Source organism: Notechis scutatus, chromosome Z (genome assembly GCF_049901735.1).
Source record: "Notechis scutatus isolate UNSWTSFEM ecotype Mainland chromosome Z, rNotScu1.2, whole genome shotgun sequence".
Classification (NCBI taxonomy): domain Eukaryota; kingdom Metazoa; phylum Chordata; class Lepidosauria; order Squamata; family Elapidae; genus Notechis; species Notechis scutatus.
The window spans coordinates 55,963,821-55,981,424 of NC_142025.1; the positions used below are offsets into that span (position 1 = coordinate 55,963,821).

The 17,604-nt window shown below is 38.9% G+C and overlaps 1 protein-coding gene across 1 annotated transcript in view; it reads left to right on the forward strand.

Moving 5' to 3' along the window:
* NPHP3 (nephrocystin 3) overlaps window positions 1–17,604 on the forward strand; it is a 100,754-nt gene that overhangs the window by 18,665 nt on the left and 64,485 nt on the right. Inside the window, exons 9-12 of the mRNA XM_087947906.1 lie at window positions 2,234–2,419; window positions 4,947–5,050; window positions 9,194–9,308; window positions 13,480–13,623. Of these exons, the coding sequence (XP_087804032.1) occupies window positions 2,234–2,419; window positions 4,947–5,050; window positions 9,194–9,308; window positions 13,480–13,623 (549 nt within the window). The remainder of the gene's footprint in view (window positions 1–2,233; window positions 2,420–4,946; window positions 5,051–9,193; window positions 9,309–13,479; window positions 13,624–17,604) is intronic.

Sequence of the window (17,604 nt, forward strand, 5' to 3'; positions counted from 1 at the left end):
ACTATTTTATCAAAAATTTTAATCATACATTGTTTCATATTTTCTGAAATTTCTATTTTTAATATAACAATACTATCTTATGTACCTTTGCAGAATCCCTTTTTCCATTAAATCTTCACCTATTATCTCTAAATAGGCCCTGTTTCTCTATCTTTTGTTTCTGTCCTTTATAACTTCTTTTCCTTTCTTTCTTCCCTCTCATCTTCTTCCTCCCCTTTCCCCACCCCTTGTCTCTCTACTTCTGATTCTCTTTTCTGCATTTCCCTCTTCTGTTGCTTTCTGATTTTATACTTATTTTTCACTCTATTCTTTTTTTGGGTTGTTTTTCCCAGTCTTAAACTTTCCATTCTCTTTCCCCCCTTTCCTTGCTTTCCCCCACCTAAGATTACTTGTTCACTAAAGATGGCTTCTTCTTTGTCACAATCTTCTTGTTCTGCAGGCATTTCTTGTTGTTTCTCATAGTTCCAAATCTCCATTTCTAAGAACTGAAATATGAAGCCAAAAGAACCTCTCCCTTCTTGTGCATCTTCTTTGTACTTTTTAAGTTCCATTTTCAGTTCTTCTAAAAGTGGAGCCATTTTAAACAGTTTTAAACAACCACCCGATTGATTTTAGTCATTCAAATGCAATAACCAAGAATCCAGAGATCACCAAATAATCAAAATAGTCCCAAGCTGTTTCTTATTTCTTTTTCCATTTTCTCTTCCTGGGGTTTTACTATTTTTTTACAATGTTTCAGTTAAGATGTATCTTTTGGAAGTCTTGTGGAGATTTTGCTGTAAGTTCTTTTTAATTCCAGGCAGTCTCCTCCCTTCCAGATCCTGCCCTTTTATTCTTTTTCTCTCCTTTCCTGTTTTCAAAAGCTTTTAATTATCCAGAAATCTTTATTATCCCTTTTACTTTTCATTTTCAGCATTAAATGCCTATTAATGTCAAAGTGGATTTTTTTCCAATTTCTTGCTTAAGTCTCTTAGCTGTTAGAATAGGAAGAGGAGAAAAAAACCCCAAATCTTTTCCCTTTTCTCTCTCCTTCGCAGCTTAGAAATCTTCTTAGGGAACAATGTTATTGTTTTTTTTTAATAGTTTCAATTCCAGGGTACCTTATTTGTTGCTTTTGCTGTTTGACCCGGTCAACCAAAACTTTCTCTTCTTATCTTCCTTCTGCACATTCTTTTCCGGTCGAGTTCTTCTTTGTGGTGGCCATTTCTGACCACCGCTACAACCGCCTTCGAGAAAGGGAGTAATGGCCAGCTGGGGAGGAGAGATGCGGCTCTCCTCAACCCTGCAGGCAGTCTCCCCCTTCTTCACCACCTCTACGGCCCCAAAACCAGCCAGCTCAGGGCGCTCCAGCGGCGAGCACAGATCGAAACCGCGCAGAGACACGGTTTCGGTCTGTCGCTGAAGAAACTCAAACCGGAAGCCCCAGTATGCAGGTTTTTCTGAAGATTTTAAAATGTTTACAACCTAATACTTAGTTTCTGGGATAGCATAGTTAGTATAGTATTAAAATACAGAATTTTCTGTTCCAGGAATATGTAAAATGACACCAAAGGTAATCCTTTATAAATTTTGGCTTTTGTTACTATTGAATACATTAAGGATACAAAATTACTTGATTGTATGGATGGTACAACAGTTCCGCACTGAGCAATATCATACCTCTTTTAACAAGTGTACCATATAGTAAACAATATTGTGTACTTTTTTTCCTCCAAGGAATTTTCATAGTGTTTTTATATGTGAACAAATTGCGAAGAGTCCTTTTTTCATGCTGGAGAAGAATCGAGAGCCTGAAATATTGTAATTTTAGAAACTGTCTTTAAAGAAGAATCATAATGCTTTCATAACATTTGTTAGAGTTTGCAGCATAAATTCAAGTCCAGAAAACACACAGATGACTGATTCAGCAGGATCATTAACTCCTTTATAAACATAATAAAATGAGTAAAGTTTAAAATACCATTTGTAGATATTTTCAACGTAACATAAGCAAAAACACAAGCAGCAGCAGCTCAGAGCCAGGTATAAGTTTCAGCAAGAATTGAAACAAAAACTAAGTAAGTTAGTTTTTAGTTTCAATTCTTAGCAAAGTACACAGAGCCAAACCATACCCAGTCTGTCAGCTCTCATTGGCTGGTCTGTTGCCCTGCTTACTCACTTGCTGACTTTGTTAACCATGTGTTTGCCAGTTAATGAATATACTCTGACAACATTTGCTTCTATTCTCATACAGGATATATTGGGCTGTGACGTTTCACATATAGAAAAGAAAGATGCGACTGGTGACTGTAGTGGTGACTATTCAGTTCCTAAAGATGAACTGTTTGGAGATGTGCTATGGGATGCACATGCTGAACAAGAACAAATAGAAGCTTTCCAGCAGGCATCTAATTCAACATATGAGCTCGGATTTGACAAAGTAATTTCATATCCTCTCCTGGAACAAAATGCATAAAATGCTTGTGGGTTTTTTTCTTTTTCATTGATGAAAATATAGGGGAAAAAAACAGATTTGAGAATAATTTTGGAGGCTTTCTTGGCTTACTTGAGAACTTTTCAGCCAACCCCCCTCCCAGAGCACCCACATCCCTTCACTAACCTGCTTTCCAGCTCTATTTTCTGCCACCACATGCAGGTCAATAAAAGTAGGCTGTGGGACTATGTAAAAAAAACAGTTCAGATCTTCCAACTTCTCACGAAAAAAAAAATCTCATGAAGTTGGAAAGTCTGAACTATTCTTTTCACCATAGTCCCACAGACTATTTTTGTTGCCCTGCATACAGTGGCGGCGAACTGGGTCTGTGCGCATGTGTGTCTGCCACCTCCTGTGATGGCATGGGCTGGGGCAACAGGCCCTGTCTCCTTACAGTTTCCAGGATGGCTGCATGGGCCAGACCTGACCTCATTGTGGGCTGGATCCAGCCCCAGACCTTGAGTTTCACACTCTGATCTATGATAACAGATACACATTTCCTACTTAGTTCCAATAAATTTACTTTTATCATGACCTGATGAAGAGAAAGAATTTATCCAGGATTATGAATACAAATGAATTTTGTATTTCAAGGACAAAATATAAGCTTTTGTTATTTTGTATGTGATAGGCAGAAAAACGCCATATATATCTAAGCAAGGGCAAGAACATTTTTGTAAGCAATCAGACAAAGACAAAATCATACTTAAGAAATGAAAAAAATCAAATACAGAATTCTTCAAACATCTACAGGGCAAAGCCATTCTTATGAACCACCTATAGAAGGCCATCACTGTGCTTGCATAATTGTGACACTGAGCAGAAAGAACAAACTATTACACTGTTGCAGTATTGTGTGAAAATACTACATCAAAAGCAAGAACTCACATAGCCTATAGCTATTATCCAGAGGTATCCCAACCTTGGCAACTTTAAGTCTTGTGGACTTCAACTCTGGGAGTTCAATTCTGGGAGTTGAAGTCCAAAAGTCTTAAAGTTGCCAAGTTTGTGGACCCCTACTATAACCTATGAACGTGTTCTAAATATTAATTACCTGATTGGATACCAATGGCCTATTTTTATAGAACCCTCACATTTTTATAAGAACAAAAGTAACCTTCGAATTAGGTAGGCTGGGTATACTCTTGCTCTGCATAACTATTTTTTCCCTAATATACCTGGCAGGGAAAAAAGATGGTTAAAGTGTCAAAAAAGAATAAGAGAATTGCAACTTCTTTTTGTAAAATTCAGTGAATTAAGACCAAGATATTGTAAAATAAAAGTCTTGTCTCAAAATACTGTAATTGATTTGGTAACCCACACACACTAAATTGTTCAGATTTTCATGCTGTTTCATGCTGTTAAAACCAGTGAGGATTGTAATTGATCAAATATGAATCAGGACTATGTTCAATAATGGTTATGGTCAGTAAATTATGTTTTAGCTTTTTTATTTCATTTGTCACATTTAGGAATTGCCCATATCTTCACAGAGGGAATCTGGGTAGTATACAAAATGTAATTAAAAGACAATAAAAAACAGAAAATATGAATGTAAAAATGTAAAGAAGAGACAAAGATAGTTAAATTTTGACATTAAAAATTAATTAAAAGGTGGGAGGTTCTAACAAGCCTCACAGCTGCTTGTTCTTCTCTATGCTCCAAGCAAGAATGCAGGTATTTTTGAAAAGCTAAGCAGCTTCGGCTGTTAGGGGGAGAATGTTTCAAAGGGCAGGGGAAACACCAGAGAAATTTCTTCTTAGCTCCTTCCAATCATAATTCTTTAATTAACAAGGTCTGGAATATACCTGTATGTGCAAACTAAGCCAGTGCCAATCTTCTATATATATAAAAGCGAAATACCACTCATGCATCATCACAAAATCTCCAGAACTGTAAAGTGTAAAAACTTGAAATTTGGCATGTACGTTCCTATTGGCTTCTAGGTGCTCACTAAGAAAAGATTTTTCGAAATGACCATCAGAGCATTAGTATTTCGTATATTATTATTAATATGCTCTGATGCTAAGGAGTTCTATTCCCCCTCCCCACCTGAAAAGAAATCTGTTCCAAATGCAAAACAAGCAGAGGAGAGGAGTTTCAGTTTTTGTTTAAGGCACCAACCAACTTTAGTACAAATAGTTGACCTAAACTACGCCAGGCTCCTTGCTGTCTCTTTGCTCACACAACAAATACTTTCCAAACACTCTGACAGGTTGCTAGCCAGATGAATACCTATGGATGCTGGTAGGCAGAGGCAGAATTTCTCCCCCCCCCCTTATTTTCCTCCCAAAAACTAAGCACAACCCCATAGTTTCGTAGCAAAGTACGGGTATCGAGCTAGTATTATATGCATATAAATTAATATGGAAAAGACTAATCTTTGCATTAACACAGCTTTAAAATCAAGTAAATGTAAATGATTGGATCTAATTCAACAATTATTTATTATATTGTATTGTTTCATTTGCAGTATTATGAAAGTCTAAACGATTTGGTGGCAGCCCCTGCACCAATTCCACCCCTCCTTGTATCTGGAGAGCCAGGATCTGGAAAATCTCTCCTTTTATCAAAATGGTATTATACATACATTTTTTAAAAATCTGTATTTCTAGAAAATGTTCATTTTAAAAAAGTATTTTCCTCCCTCAACAAATACCAAGCTGTACATGTATGTTCAGATATGCATTCGTGTGCATTCCAGATTTCCTTTAAATCCTACTTTACTAGTCTCTTTATAATACAGATATAACATACTAGCTCAGTTAACTTAGTATTGTCATTACACCTATAATATTTATGTTACATGCAATGTGCTCTGTTATAAGTTTTTGTCTGCCCTCCCCCCTCCATTTGTTCCACAGAGTTCTTTTGCAGAGAGTTAGCCAGGTTCTGTATTTTACACATTTATTACTTTATCACAGACTCTTCTCAATCTAGGTTTTCAAGATCCTCCAACCAGCTATCCTTGTGACCATTCCTGACATTTTACTTTGGTGGGAATGTTGTTCAGCAGGGAAAGGAACAAAAAAATGTTCACCTGTGCAATAACATCAAAACTAATTTAGTTGCATTTCTTTAATACCCCACTGTAATCTGTATAAGGTATACCTATAAAGATATTTAAAATTTAAAATGTGTATATATATGTGTGTGTGTGTGTGTGTGTGTGTGTGTGTGTGTATATGTGTGTGTATATATATATATATGTGTGTGTGTATATATATATATGTGTGTGTGTGTGTGTTATATATATATGTGTGTGTGTGTATATATATATATGTGTGTGTGTGTATGTGTGTGTGTGTGTATGTATGTATATATATATATGTGTGTGTGTGTGTTTTCTTAAGTATGGTACTTTGTATGGCATTCGGCTTTGTTCGGGTATTTTCCCATGTCATTGTAGTTGTTCTTTTAAAGTTGTAGCAAAGTTTCAGCAGAATCTCATCTGCCATCATCAGGCTTCTGTATAGTGTTCGTCTGTGAGTCAGACTTTTACAGTGGTTTCAGATTTAAATTTGGGGCAGCCTATTGCTGTGCCAGAATGGTTTTTTCTTCATCCTGATTGGTTGGGAGTCTTGGTCTGTGTTTATTGGTCTCGGAGTTTGCTGTGTTCTGCTTGATTGGTGTCTCTAATATCTTCTGTCTGTTTTTTGGCTCTTTTTGTATCTTGATTGGCTGGCAACATTGTGTTACTTTATTGGAGGCCTTTAGTGCAGCTTGGCTTCGGGTAAATGGACGGCTATCATTAGTTAGGAAGCTGGGTTTCATCTGGGTGCCTGGTTGGGGTGTGTTTGAGCTGGAGGTATCAGGGGGGGGGGGATCTGTTTGTGCCCAGGTGTTTGCCTGGCTTGTGGTGTGGAGATTTTTTGTTTGTGAGTGCAGGCTTCCAAATGATTGACAGCCTGGTGGAATCATCTCTTCTATTCATGCTTTCTGGTCTTTTTTCAATCTCTATGGCTTCTCTGATGATTCTGTGGCTAGGGTTTTCTATAGTGGCTAGGGTTTTGGTGCCATTGAAGTTGATGCTATGACCTGTGGCTTCCATGTGTTGGACTAGTGATTCAATTATGCTATAGCACCCCAAAAAATCCCCACAGAATCCATCATATGTGCAGTAGAATCCAGCCTAACTAAATTAAATACAGATGAAGCTGATAAAATAAGACACCAAGTTACCAACATCCTATGCACAAGCAAACCACCCAAAAGCAACTTGCAGAAAAATGAAATTAAAGCGCTACAAACCCTGAAAAGAGATAGCAGCATAATCATCCTCCCAGCAGACAAAGGGAATGTCACTGTAGTAATGGACAGAAAAGTCTATGAAACAAAATTGACAGACCTACTCCAAGACTCCACATACAAACCCATAAACACAGACCCAACCACATATCTGGAAAAATTAACCAAGAAGAAAATTATAACCAGCCACATGAGCAAAGAGATCCAACAGATGATCATCCCAAGAGAAAAATCTTCCAGATGCCCCAAACTATACGGCCTCCCAAAAATACACAAAGAAGGCATACCTCTCAGACCCATAGTCAGCTCCAGAGGAGCACCACTACAAAACCTAGCTAAACACTTAGCAAAACAGCTACAGCCCTATGCTGAAACAGCAGCTTCACATGTACAAAACTCATACCACTTCTTGGAAATGATCAAAGATCTACATGTGGAGCAAGAAGATCTGCTTGTAAGTTTCGACGTGGTTTCACTATTCACTCAAGTCCCGATAAAAGAGACCCTTGAAATCATCAAAAATAAATACCAACCAGCTAAACACCTCATGGAACTAACAGAACACTGCTTAACCAACACATATTTCATATACAAAGGACAAAGATACAAACAAATTGAAGGAGCCCCTATGGGATCACCACTGTCACCCATCATTGCAAACCTGTTCATGGAAGAATTCAAATCCAGAGCCCTGGCCAATGCCATCCACAAACCCAAACTATGGTTAAGATGCATCGATGACACATTTGTGATTTGGCCCCATGGAAAAGAAAACCTAAACAATTTCCTAACACACCTAAACAGCACACACCCCAAAATCAAGTTCACCATGGAAACGGAAACAAACAAACAACTACCATTCCTAGATGTACTAATCTACAAAAAAACAGATGGCACACTAGGACACACCGTATACCAGAAGAAAACACACACTAACCACTACCTCAACACCCAATCCCACCACCACCCAGCACAGATAAACTCCGTGGCTAAAACACTAATTACCAGAACCAAACGCCTGACAGACAAGACACACATTAAGACTGAACTATGCACCCTGAATAAAGTACTGACAGCCAACGGCTTCCACAAAAGCAAAATCACCAGCTTGATCCACAAAAACACACTGAAACATAATAGAGACCCAGAAGATGAACAGACCTATGGAACAGCTGTCCTGCCCTACATAAGAGGTACTACAGACAAAATTAGTAAGGTACTACACAGACATCACATCAAGACTGCCTTCAAAACAGACAGAAAAATAGCAGCCATCCTTAGCAACCCCAAAGATAAAATTGACCTGGAAAACCAAGGCATATATGAAGTCCCCTGTGCATCATGCCCAGCCACATACATTGGACAGACCAATAGAAGAATAAGTACCCGCCTGGATGAACACAAAATGCAGTCAAAAAGCTGGAACACACTTCCTCACTAGTCCAACACATGGAAGCCACAGGTCATAGCATCAACTTCAATGGCACCAAAACCCTAGCCACTATAGAAAACCCTAGCCACAGAATCATCAGAGAAGCCATAGAGATTGAAAAAGACCAGAAAGCATGACTAGAAGAGATGATTCCACCAGGCTGTCAATCATTTGGAAGCCTGCACTCACAAACAAAAAAAATCTCCACACCACAAGCCAGGCAAACACCTGGGCACAAACAGATCCCCCTGATACCTCCAGCTCAAACACACCCCAACCAGGCACCCAGATGAAACCCAGCTTCCTAACTAATGATAACCGTCCATTTATCCGGAAGCAAGCTGCACTAAAGGCCTCCAATAAAGTAACACAATGCTGCCAGCCAATCAAGATACAAAAGAGCCAAAAAACAGACAGAAGATATTAGAGACACCAATCAAGCAGAACACAGCAAACACCGAGACCAATAAACACAGACCAAGACTCCCAACCAATCAGGATGAAGAAAAAACCATTCTGGCACAGCAATAGGCTGCCCCAAATTTAAATCGGAAACCACTGTAAAAGTCTGACTCACAGACGAACACTATACAGAAGCCTGGTTTTTTACCTTAATTTATCTAGAATTTAAACTTTTATTGATGACACCATTTAGATTTCTACTCTAAATGCCAAAGAAACTGCAGCACAGAAGTTTAAATCTTTGGAAAAGAATGGCAGTTCATTGGCAAAATGTGTTATATATAGAAAGTATATCCAGTTCCTAATATCTCAAGACAAGGCTGGAAAAAATTATGAGTTCCTGGAGATCTCCTGCCAGTTACCGGTAGTATGTTGACTCTAAACTAAGTGGACTAGTCTCTTGATGCAAGGGTCAAGAGATTTTCTTTTCTACTTTTTTTATCTAGTTGATAGTTCAATGTTTAAAAAATTAAATATAGCTGTATAAAAAATCTCTCCAGTGTAACAACATAATCATCTATATTTTGGTAAAACTGTTTGTAGTATTTGAGTTGATAAATATTTTTTTTTCTTATTAGGATTCAGTTACAACAGAAGCATTCTCCAAATACACTCATTCTCTATCATTTTGTTGGGAAACCAATGTCGAGCAGTTCGGAGCCTACATTGATTCTCAAACGTCTCACTTTAAAAGTAGGTCTATTTTACTGTGTATCAGCATATGGGAACCAGAATATTTTTTCACCTAATAAAATGCGAATTCTATTTCTCTATATTATGCTTAAATTTCTTTTTTATATTTCCATTTGATGTTTTTAAAAAATATAAATATAAAAAAGAAACTAGAAAAAGGGATTAAATATTTCAGACAAATTAACAAATTTGGGATTTAAAAATGTCATAGAAATTAAATGTTTCAGTATAGAGCTAGTTGATTATTAATCTGAACATATTTCAATATTTTATAGTCTAAAAATCAAAATTAAACTCTAAAGTAAGATTAATATTGAGAATTTAGTTAACACAGTATAAATTGCCAAGTGAGATTATAGGGATAGTAAATGAAACTGTGTCAAATATATTTTGATTTAAACATCTTGTAAAATTAAAATAGAGATTCTGGGACTGCAGAAACTCAATTTTTTGGATATTTACAAATCCATATGTTGTTGTTTTTTTGAACAAACTTTATTAGTTTTTTTACACACACAAACAAAACATAGGATGTAGTAACATAAAATATCTTTTCTAAAAGAAACAAATAAACCATCTTATTATTTAAATGAAGATAATTCCAAATTATCACATTTCTATAATTTGATATAAATATTTATCTTATCTGATCAGCTTCATATCTTTTCCAAACTTCTCTTTATTACTCCCTTTCCTTTTAATTAATCATATTTCTTCTGCCTTAAAGTTATATACTCATTGAATATAATTTCATTAGTATTCTTCCACATCCTATCAAACTTAAACAAACATTACACAAAACATAAATACATAAAACTTCTTTTTGGAAGGCGGCTTACCCCGGGTTAACTCTTTTTATACAGACATCAATCAAAGTTTTTACTCACTTAATATACTATCTCATATCTTATTTAACATTCTCTATTTTCTATATATTTTCTCTCTCCTACTCATTCTTTTAATTCTATTTTATTTATTCCATCTCGATTAAATAATTATATTTGCATCTTTGGTCCGTTTTCTTTCAATCACCTACTTATCCTTTCTATCTAATACAATATTTCTCCTGTAAACCCAGATTGAAGTATGACAACTTTTTATCTTTCCCCTAAATAACACTTAAAATAATACATATTTTCCGTACTGATTCTGCTCCATACATTCTAAATATTACATTTCAGAATAATAAAACTAACAAATAATATTGAATTTAATAAGTAATAATAAAACTAAAAAAAAGAAAAAGGAATGTTAAATTTATAATATAATAAGAACAATGTTTCATAGAAAATTAGATTCTATTATTAATTCTTAAACAATAAAAATAATATTTCATAAGAGATTAAACTCTATAATTAAATCATGGCTTCCCTTTAATACATTTTTAAATCATATAATATTCTGATTTTCTAACTCAGCTTCAAATACTAATGTCTACAATACATTCTTATGTACTTTTGCAGAATCATTTTTATAAAATTATCTTACCCCTTATCTCTGAAAAAAATTCATTTTTTAGCATTTTGTTTAAAGCCTTTATGACTTTTCTTTCCTTTTCCCCTTTCTTTCTTATCCATTCTAGCTTTTTGACCCCCCATCTCTCAAATTTCACTCTCTTGGTCTTCCCTCTCTGTTGTATTTCTCTTTTCTGTTGCTTTCTGACATCATATCGCTTTTTCATCTCATTTTTCTTTTTCTTGGTTGCTTTTTTGAGTTCTAAGTTCATCTTTTCCTTGCCCCCCTTCCGCTTTTCTTCTTCCACTAAGTGTGTTTGTCCATTAAAGATGGCTTCTTCTCCTTCATCCCAGTCTTCCTGTCGTCGTATTTCTTGATAGGTAGCAATCGCCATTTCTAAAAAATGAAAAATAGATCCAGAAGAGCCCTTATCTTCTTCTTTCAGTCTTTGAAATTCCATTTGTAATCCTTCAAAAGATAATGCCACTTTTTCTTTCTTTCTTTTTTGAGGCAACCCTAATGTCTTTAGTCCCCCCCTTTCTTTCTTAACAAAATTCACAGAAATCTCAAAGTCACAAAGCAAACCAAATCAGAACAAACAGTTTCATTTAGCACTTTCTTCTTTCTATATTTTCACCTCCTAGGGTAGAATTCAAATACACAGTTCCAAGCTGATCTTCTAGAAGTCTAAATGCCTTTTATTCCTGTTCTTATAGTCTCAAAGCAGTCTCCTTCAGTACAATCTTATAATAAGCCTTTACCTCTTCCCTTCCCCTTATAAAAAGTAGAAAGAATTTTAAGTTCTTAAATCCAGTGTCCAGAAATCCTTTATCCCTTGGCTTTAAATTTCAAATTGGATTACCTTCAGTGCCCAAGTAGATTTTCCAGATCTCCGTCTGCTATTTCTATGAGGAAGGAGAGTGAAGAAAAAAAAACTTTCCCTTGACAGCTTTCTTCGCCGTTTTCCAAACTTCTTTGGGAAACAATGTCTCCTTCAAACAATTCAAGCAGTTCAGTTTCCAGGCTAAAGAGTTTCTTATTGTCCCGGTTCAGCCAGCACTTTCACTTCTCCTGCTTCCTCCAGCACAAATCTTACCCGGCTGCAGGCTTCTTTGTGGAGGCCATTACTGACCGCCGCTCCACCACCTTGGGAAAAGGGTTATTCCGGCTGGGGAGGGGGTCTGCGACACCGCCAAACCCCTGTCCGGATCCCCTCTCTCTTCGGCTGCCTCTACAGGGCAGCCATATCCCCCAGACCCATTTGGATCGGGGGCACCTTGGCGGCGAGCGCAGCAGGAATCGTGGAGAATTGCAAATTCCTGCTGCTGCCGAAGCCACGCAAAACCGGAAGCCCATATGTTGTTGAAGTGTAATAATTTGAAGGTTAAAATTTACTTTTATTTGTCCTTAGCATCAAATTTGCAAAAGCAAAAAAAAAAAATCTCCCTTTATTATAAAGTATCGAGCATAAGAAATGTATTCTGCTATCTTTTCTAGCTATCTGACTAAGGAATAAAACAAGGCTATATTACCTATGTTTCTGGCTTTAGGCAAGCATAATTTAGGTTTCTCAATTGACAGCTGTTCTGCTAGTACAGTGGTCACCAACCAGTGGGCCGGGGACCACTGGTGGTCTGCGAGAAAATTTGGTGGTCTGCAGAGAAATGTCACCCCCAAAGCACCCCCAAAGCAATTAATCCAGGCTGCGCGGGAACACAAGGCTTGCGTCGCTTGCATTGCGAACAACACGAGGTAGTGAGGGGAGGGAGGAAAGGGCAGAGGGGGGGAACTTGCCCCACGCGCCTTGTCTGGCCACCGGGCTGCTTCTTTCTGCTTCTTTCTTCTTCTGCTTTTGGCTGCATGCAAGGAAAGCAGCAAAAGTCTTTCTTTCTCTCCCCCAAATTCTGCCAGAAATGAGTCTTTGGGACCCTGCAAGGCATCCTGCTCCAAGAGGCTGCGCCAGGAAGACAAGTCTCACAAAGACTCATTTCTGGCGTTTAGGAGAGAGAAAGAAAGACTTCGGCTTCTGCTGCTTTCCTTGCATGAAGCCAAAAGTCAATCAGTCTCTGTCTCTGTCTCTCTCTCTTTCTCTCTCTCTCCCCCTCTCCCTCTCCCTGAGAACAGAGCTGAAGATGGTATCCTGCTATCCCTAATAAAGAATGATCGATCGGTAGGAAAATGGTGTGTGGAATTTTCCTGCAGACTTTTGGGGAGATTTTCCCAGGGCTTCTGGTCTGTGGAATATAATTTATTATATTTGACTTTGTTTCTTTTATAAGGTCTTAATAATATCTCAGTACTATTATTCTATGTTATATTTTCAGAATAGTATATTGTACCTATGCTGTGACAAAGTGACATTGGGTCTGTCATTAGGCTGAGGAAAAGGAAAATATATAACATTTTTATGGTTAGAATTAGTATGCTAACTAAATTACGGAACATTTAATTCCAGTTTAGTTTTGTTCTTGGCCTACTTAAACTTTGGGGTAGCATATAAGCTAAATCTGGAGTTAGAGGTTGTTAATGTATTATTAATTTCCTATTCCAGGCTTTGGACAGAAAGATGACAGGGTAAAGTAACCATAAATTGTTTTCTAATATTTTTTTACATATAAAAATTTCAATCATATGAAGTAAAATAAGATCTGTTTCTTTGTTTCATTTTTAGATAAAATATTATTTAGATTTTTGTTTCTGTTTATTCTTTTCATAGCTTATGCAAAATTCCTGGTCAGTTTCACCTACTTCATTGGAGCCAGCTAAATTATTAGAAGAATTTCCTCGTTGGTTAGAGAAACTTTCTTCTCGCCAGCAAGGCAGCATTATAATCATTATTGATTCAATTGATCGAATACAGGTATAGTATTTTTTGACTTCCACTTTTACTGAAAGATGGTTTTAGAATTGCTTAAATTATTTTTTACTACTTAACAAGATACATACTTTTTTTTTTTTGCACAATGCACCAGAAACATAGAGAAAATACATTCACATTTATAACTGCATACACATGAAAATAAGATACTTGAATAGAACTGGGACAGAATATTGTTCCTTGTTCCTGATGGCTGGATTCCCATATGCTGCTAATCTATGGTTTATTTTATATATTCAATCAAACAGTCCAAGCAATATAATAAACATATAATCTTAAATTATAATATAAAGCATGTTTAATAATCAAAACATTGCCTGAAACATCTTAAGCTAAAACAAAATCTCATTATAGAGAGGCCAGGAAAAGGTCCTTTTTTCTGGAGACAGTAACTATAATGTAACATCAGACACCTAGTTTTATGCTATGTATGTGTGCAGTTCAGTAGTAGTATTCAGTCGGTTCACACCGGTTTGGGAGAACCAGAGAATAGAATAGAATAGAATAGAATAGAATAGAATAGAATAGAATAGAATAGAATAGAATAGAATAGAATAGAATAGAACAGAATACTTTATTGGTCAAGTATGATTGGACACACAAGGAATTTGTCTTGGTGTAAATACTCTCAGTATACATAAAGAAAAGGTACATTCGTTAAGAATCAAGAAGCATAATGATAGTCATAGGGTACAATCAACAATCAAATCATACTAGTCAATATAAATCGTAAGGATACAAGCAACAAAGTTACAGTCCTACAATCACAAGTGGGAGGGGATGGGTGATAAGGAGTGATGAGAAGATGAACAGTAATAGTAGTGTACACTTTGTAAATAGTTGAACAGTGTTGAGGGAATTGTTTGTTTAGCAGAGAGATGGCTTTTGGGAAAAAAATATTCTTGTGTCTAGTTGTTCTGGTGTGCAGTGCTCTATAGCGTCATCTTGAGGAAAGGAGTTAAAACAGTTTGTGTCCGGGACGTGAGGGGTCTGTAAATATTTTAAAAGCCCTCTTTTTGACTCGTGCAGTATACAGGTCCTCAGTTGAAGGCAGGTGGGTAGTAATTGTTTTTTCTGCACTCCTAATTATCCTCTGAAGTCTGTGTCTGTCCTGTTGGGTTGCAGAACCAAACCAGACAGTTATAGAGGTGCAGATGATAGACTCAATAATTCCTCTGTAGAACTGTATCAGCAGCTCCTTGGGCAGTTTGAGCTTTCTAAGTTGGCGCAGAAAGAACATTCTTTGTTGTGCTTTTTTGATGACGTTTTTTATGTTAGGTGTCCATTTTACGTCATGTGATATAGTAGAAACTAGAAATTTGAAGGTCTCTACAGTTGATACTGTGTTGTCTAGTATTGTAAGAGGTGGTAGAATGATAGGGTTTCTTCTAAAGTCTACCACCATTTATACAGTTTTGAGTGTGTTCAGTTCTACCACCATTTATACAGTTTTGAGTGTGTTCAGTTCCAGATTGTTCTGGTTACACCACGAGGCAAGTTGTATAACCTCCTGTCTGTATGCAGATTCATCGTTGTCTCGAATGAGACCAATCACTGTTGTGTCATCAGCAAACTTCAGTATTTTAACAGATGGATCGTTTGAGATGTAATCATTGGTATATAGGGAGAAGAGAAGTGGAGATAGCACACAGCCTTGGGGGGGCCCTGTGCTGATTGTACAGGTATCAGATGTGATTCCGCCTAGCTTCACCTGCTGCTTCCTGTCTGTTAGGAAGCTTATGATCCACTTACAAGTGTGTTCAAGTACCGCTAGTTGGTTTAATTTACTTAGAAGAGTGTCTGGAATGATGCTATTGAATGCTGAACTGAAGTCTACAAAGAGGACCCTTGCATTGGTATTTGGAGATTCAAGGTGTTGTAGGATGTAATGCAGAGCCATGTTAACAGCATCATCTGTCAATCTATTTGCTCGGTATGCAAACTGCATGGGTTCTAACAGCGGATCTATGATGGTTTTCAGGTGGGACAGTACAAGCCTTTCAAAGATTTTCATAACTACAGATGTTAGAGCAACTGGTCTGTAGTTGTTCAGTTCCTTGATTGATGGCTTCTTTGGCACTGGGATGATGGTAGAACGTTTGAAGCAGGAAGGAACATAGCACATCTCTAGTGATCTATTGAAGATTCAGTTGAAGATGGGAGCTAGTTGGTCAGCACAGACTTTTAAGCAAGAAGGAGTTATCTTGTCTGGCCCTGGTGCTTTTCCTGGCTTCTGTCTGTGTAATAGATCTTGCACTTCTTTTTCTGTGATCACCAGAGGTTGTGAGCCCATTGGCAATGATGCATGGGTCGCCAAACCAGTAGTGACTTCTGGCTGGCCATGCCCCTGACCCGATCGCTGCTCGTTCGCTTGCCCCGCCTGCCCAACACTTGCCCCGCCTGATGCTTGCTCGCTCCTCCCAGTCACTCCTCACTCCACACTGGGTCCTCCTAATTTGCATTTTTAACCTGCCTTCCCACATGGTGCCTGTGCCCCAACTGAGCAGCCCTGATCTTCCTGCGAGTCACACTAGCCCCACCACCACCATCCCCAGAGCTTGCCTCCCCCCTCCCCCACCATTCCGGAGCTTGCCTCCCCCTCTCTCATCATCCTCCGAGCTTGCCAAACCCCCCCCATCCCTGGGCTCTCTTGGCTGGCTTCGTTGCTGGTGTGGCCCCATCCCAGCTAGCTGCTCCCCTCATTCCCAGGCTCACCTGGCGAGACCAGGAGGGCAAGCAGATGTCCCGGGGCTGCACATGTGCGCAATTTGCAGCAGCACCGGTTGGTTGCCAGAGGAGCAGCGCTGCAACCGCTCACTTTCTTCCTTTTGTCCCCCGGGAAAAGGAAGAAAGCACTGCATGTGCAGCCCTGGGACATCCGCCCGTCCTCCTGGTAGAGGGAGCAGCAGCGCCGCTCGCTTTCTTCTCCTGGGGGACACGCTGCTTCCGGCCCGGCCTGGCCAGCGGGTGGGTGGCCAGCCCTTGGGAGGCATCTCTGCTGTGCTGAGGCTGAGAGGGGAGGCAGAGACGCCCACGTGTAGCAGCCCCGGTTCTTCTGCCCAACCCGCCCTCCCGGAATACCGCTGTGGCGGCCGTTTGCTTTCCTTTCAGTCCTTGGGACCGCTGCCGCTCACTTTCTTCCTTTTCCCGAGGGACAAAAGGAAGAAAGGAGCGGCCTCAGGATGCTTCCGCCACCACCATCACCGCCCACTTTCTTCCTTCTCCCAGAGGCGAAAGTAAAAAAGGGGTCTGGCCACAGCCATCACCATCACCATTCATTACCCGGGAGAAGCAGGCGGCGGCAGTGCTCTGGGAGGGAAGGCGGGGGCTCCTGGGGCTGCCTCCTGTAGCAGTGGTGGAGGTGTCTCCACCACTGCCCATTTCCTTTCATCACCTGGGAAAAGTGAATGGTGGCGGATATGCTCTGAAATGGAGGGCGGGTGGATGTCCCAGGGCTGCTTGCTTTCTCCTTCTCCCACAGCCCACTGCTCTGGAGCTTGCCGGATCAGTTCGTCCCAGACCAGATGTGTGTGGGAGAGAGACAGTGTGTGTTTGTGTGAGAGGTCTTTTAGTCCAATCCCCTGCTCAGGCAGGAAAACTGAGGATGCCAAACTCTGAGGTCCTGGGAAAGATGTCAGAATAACAGAATAACACTTAGAAGGGATCTTGGAGGGAACCCATACCATTTCAGAGAAATAGCTGTCCAATTTTTTCTTAAAAACTTCCAATGATGGAGCACCCAGAACTCCAGAGACAAGCATTTCCACTGGTTAATTGTTCTTACTGACAGGAAGTTTCTCCTTAGTTTTAGGTTGCTTCTCTCTTTGTTCAGTTTCCATCCATTGCTTCTTGTTTGCCTTCTGGTGCTTTGGAAAATACATTGCCCCCCCACCTTCTTTCTGGCAGCCCCTTAAAAGCCTGTTGCCTACCACACTCTTGGGCAAAGCATGTGAGCCATTTCCT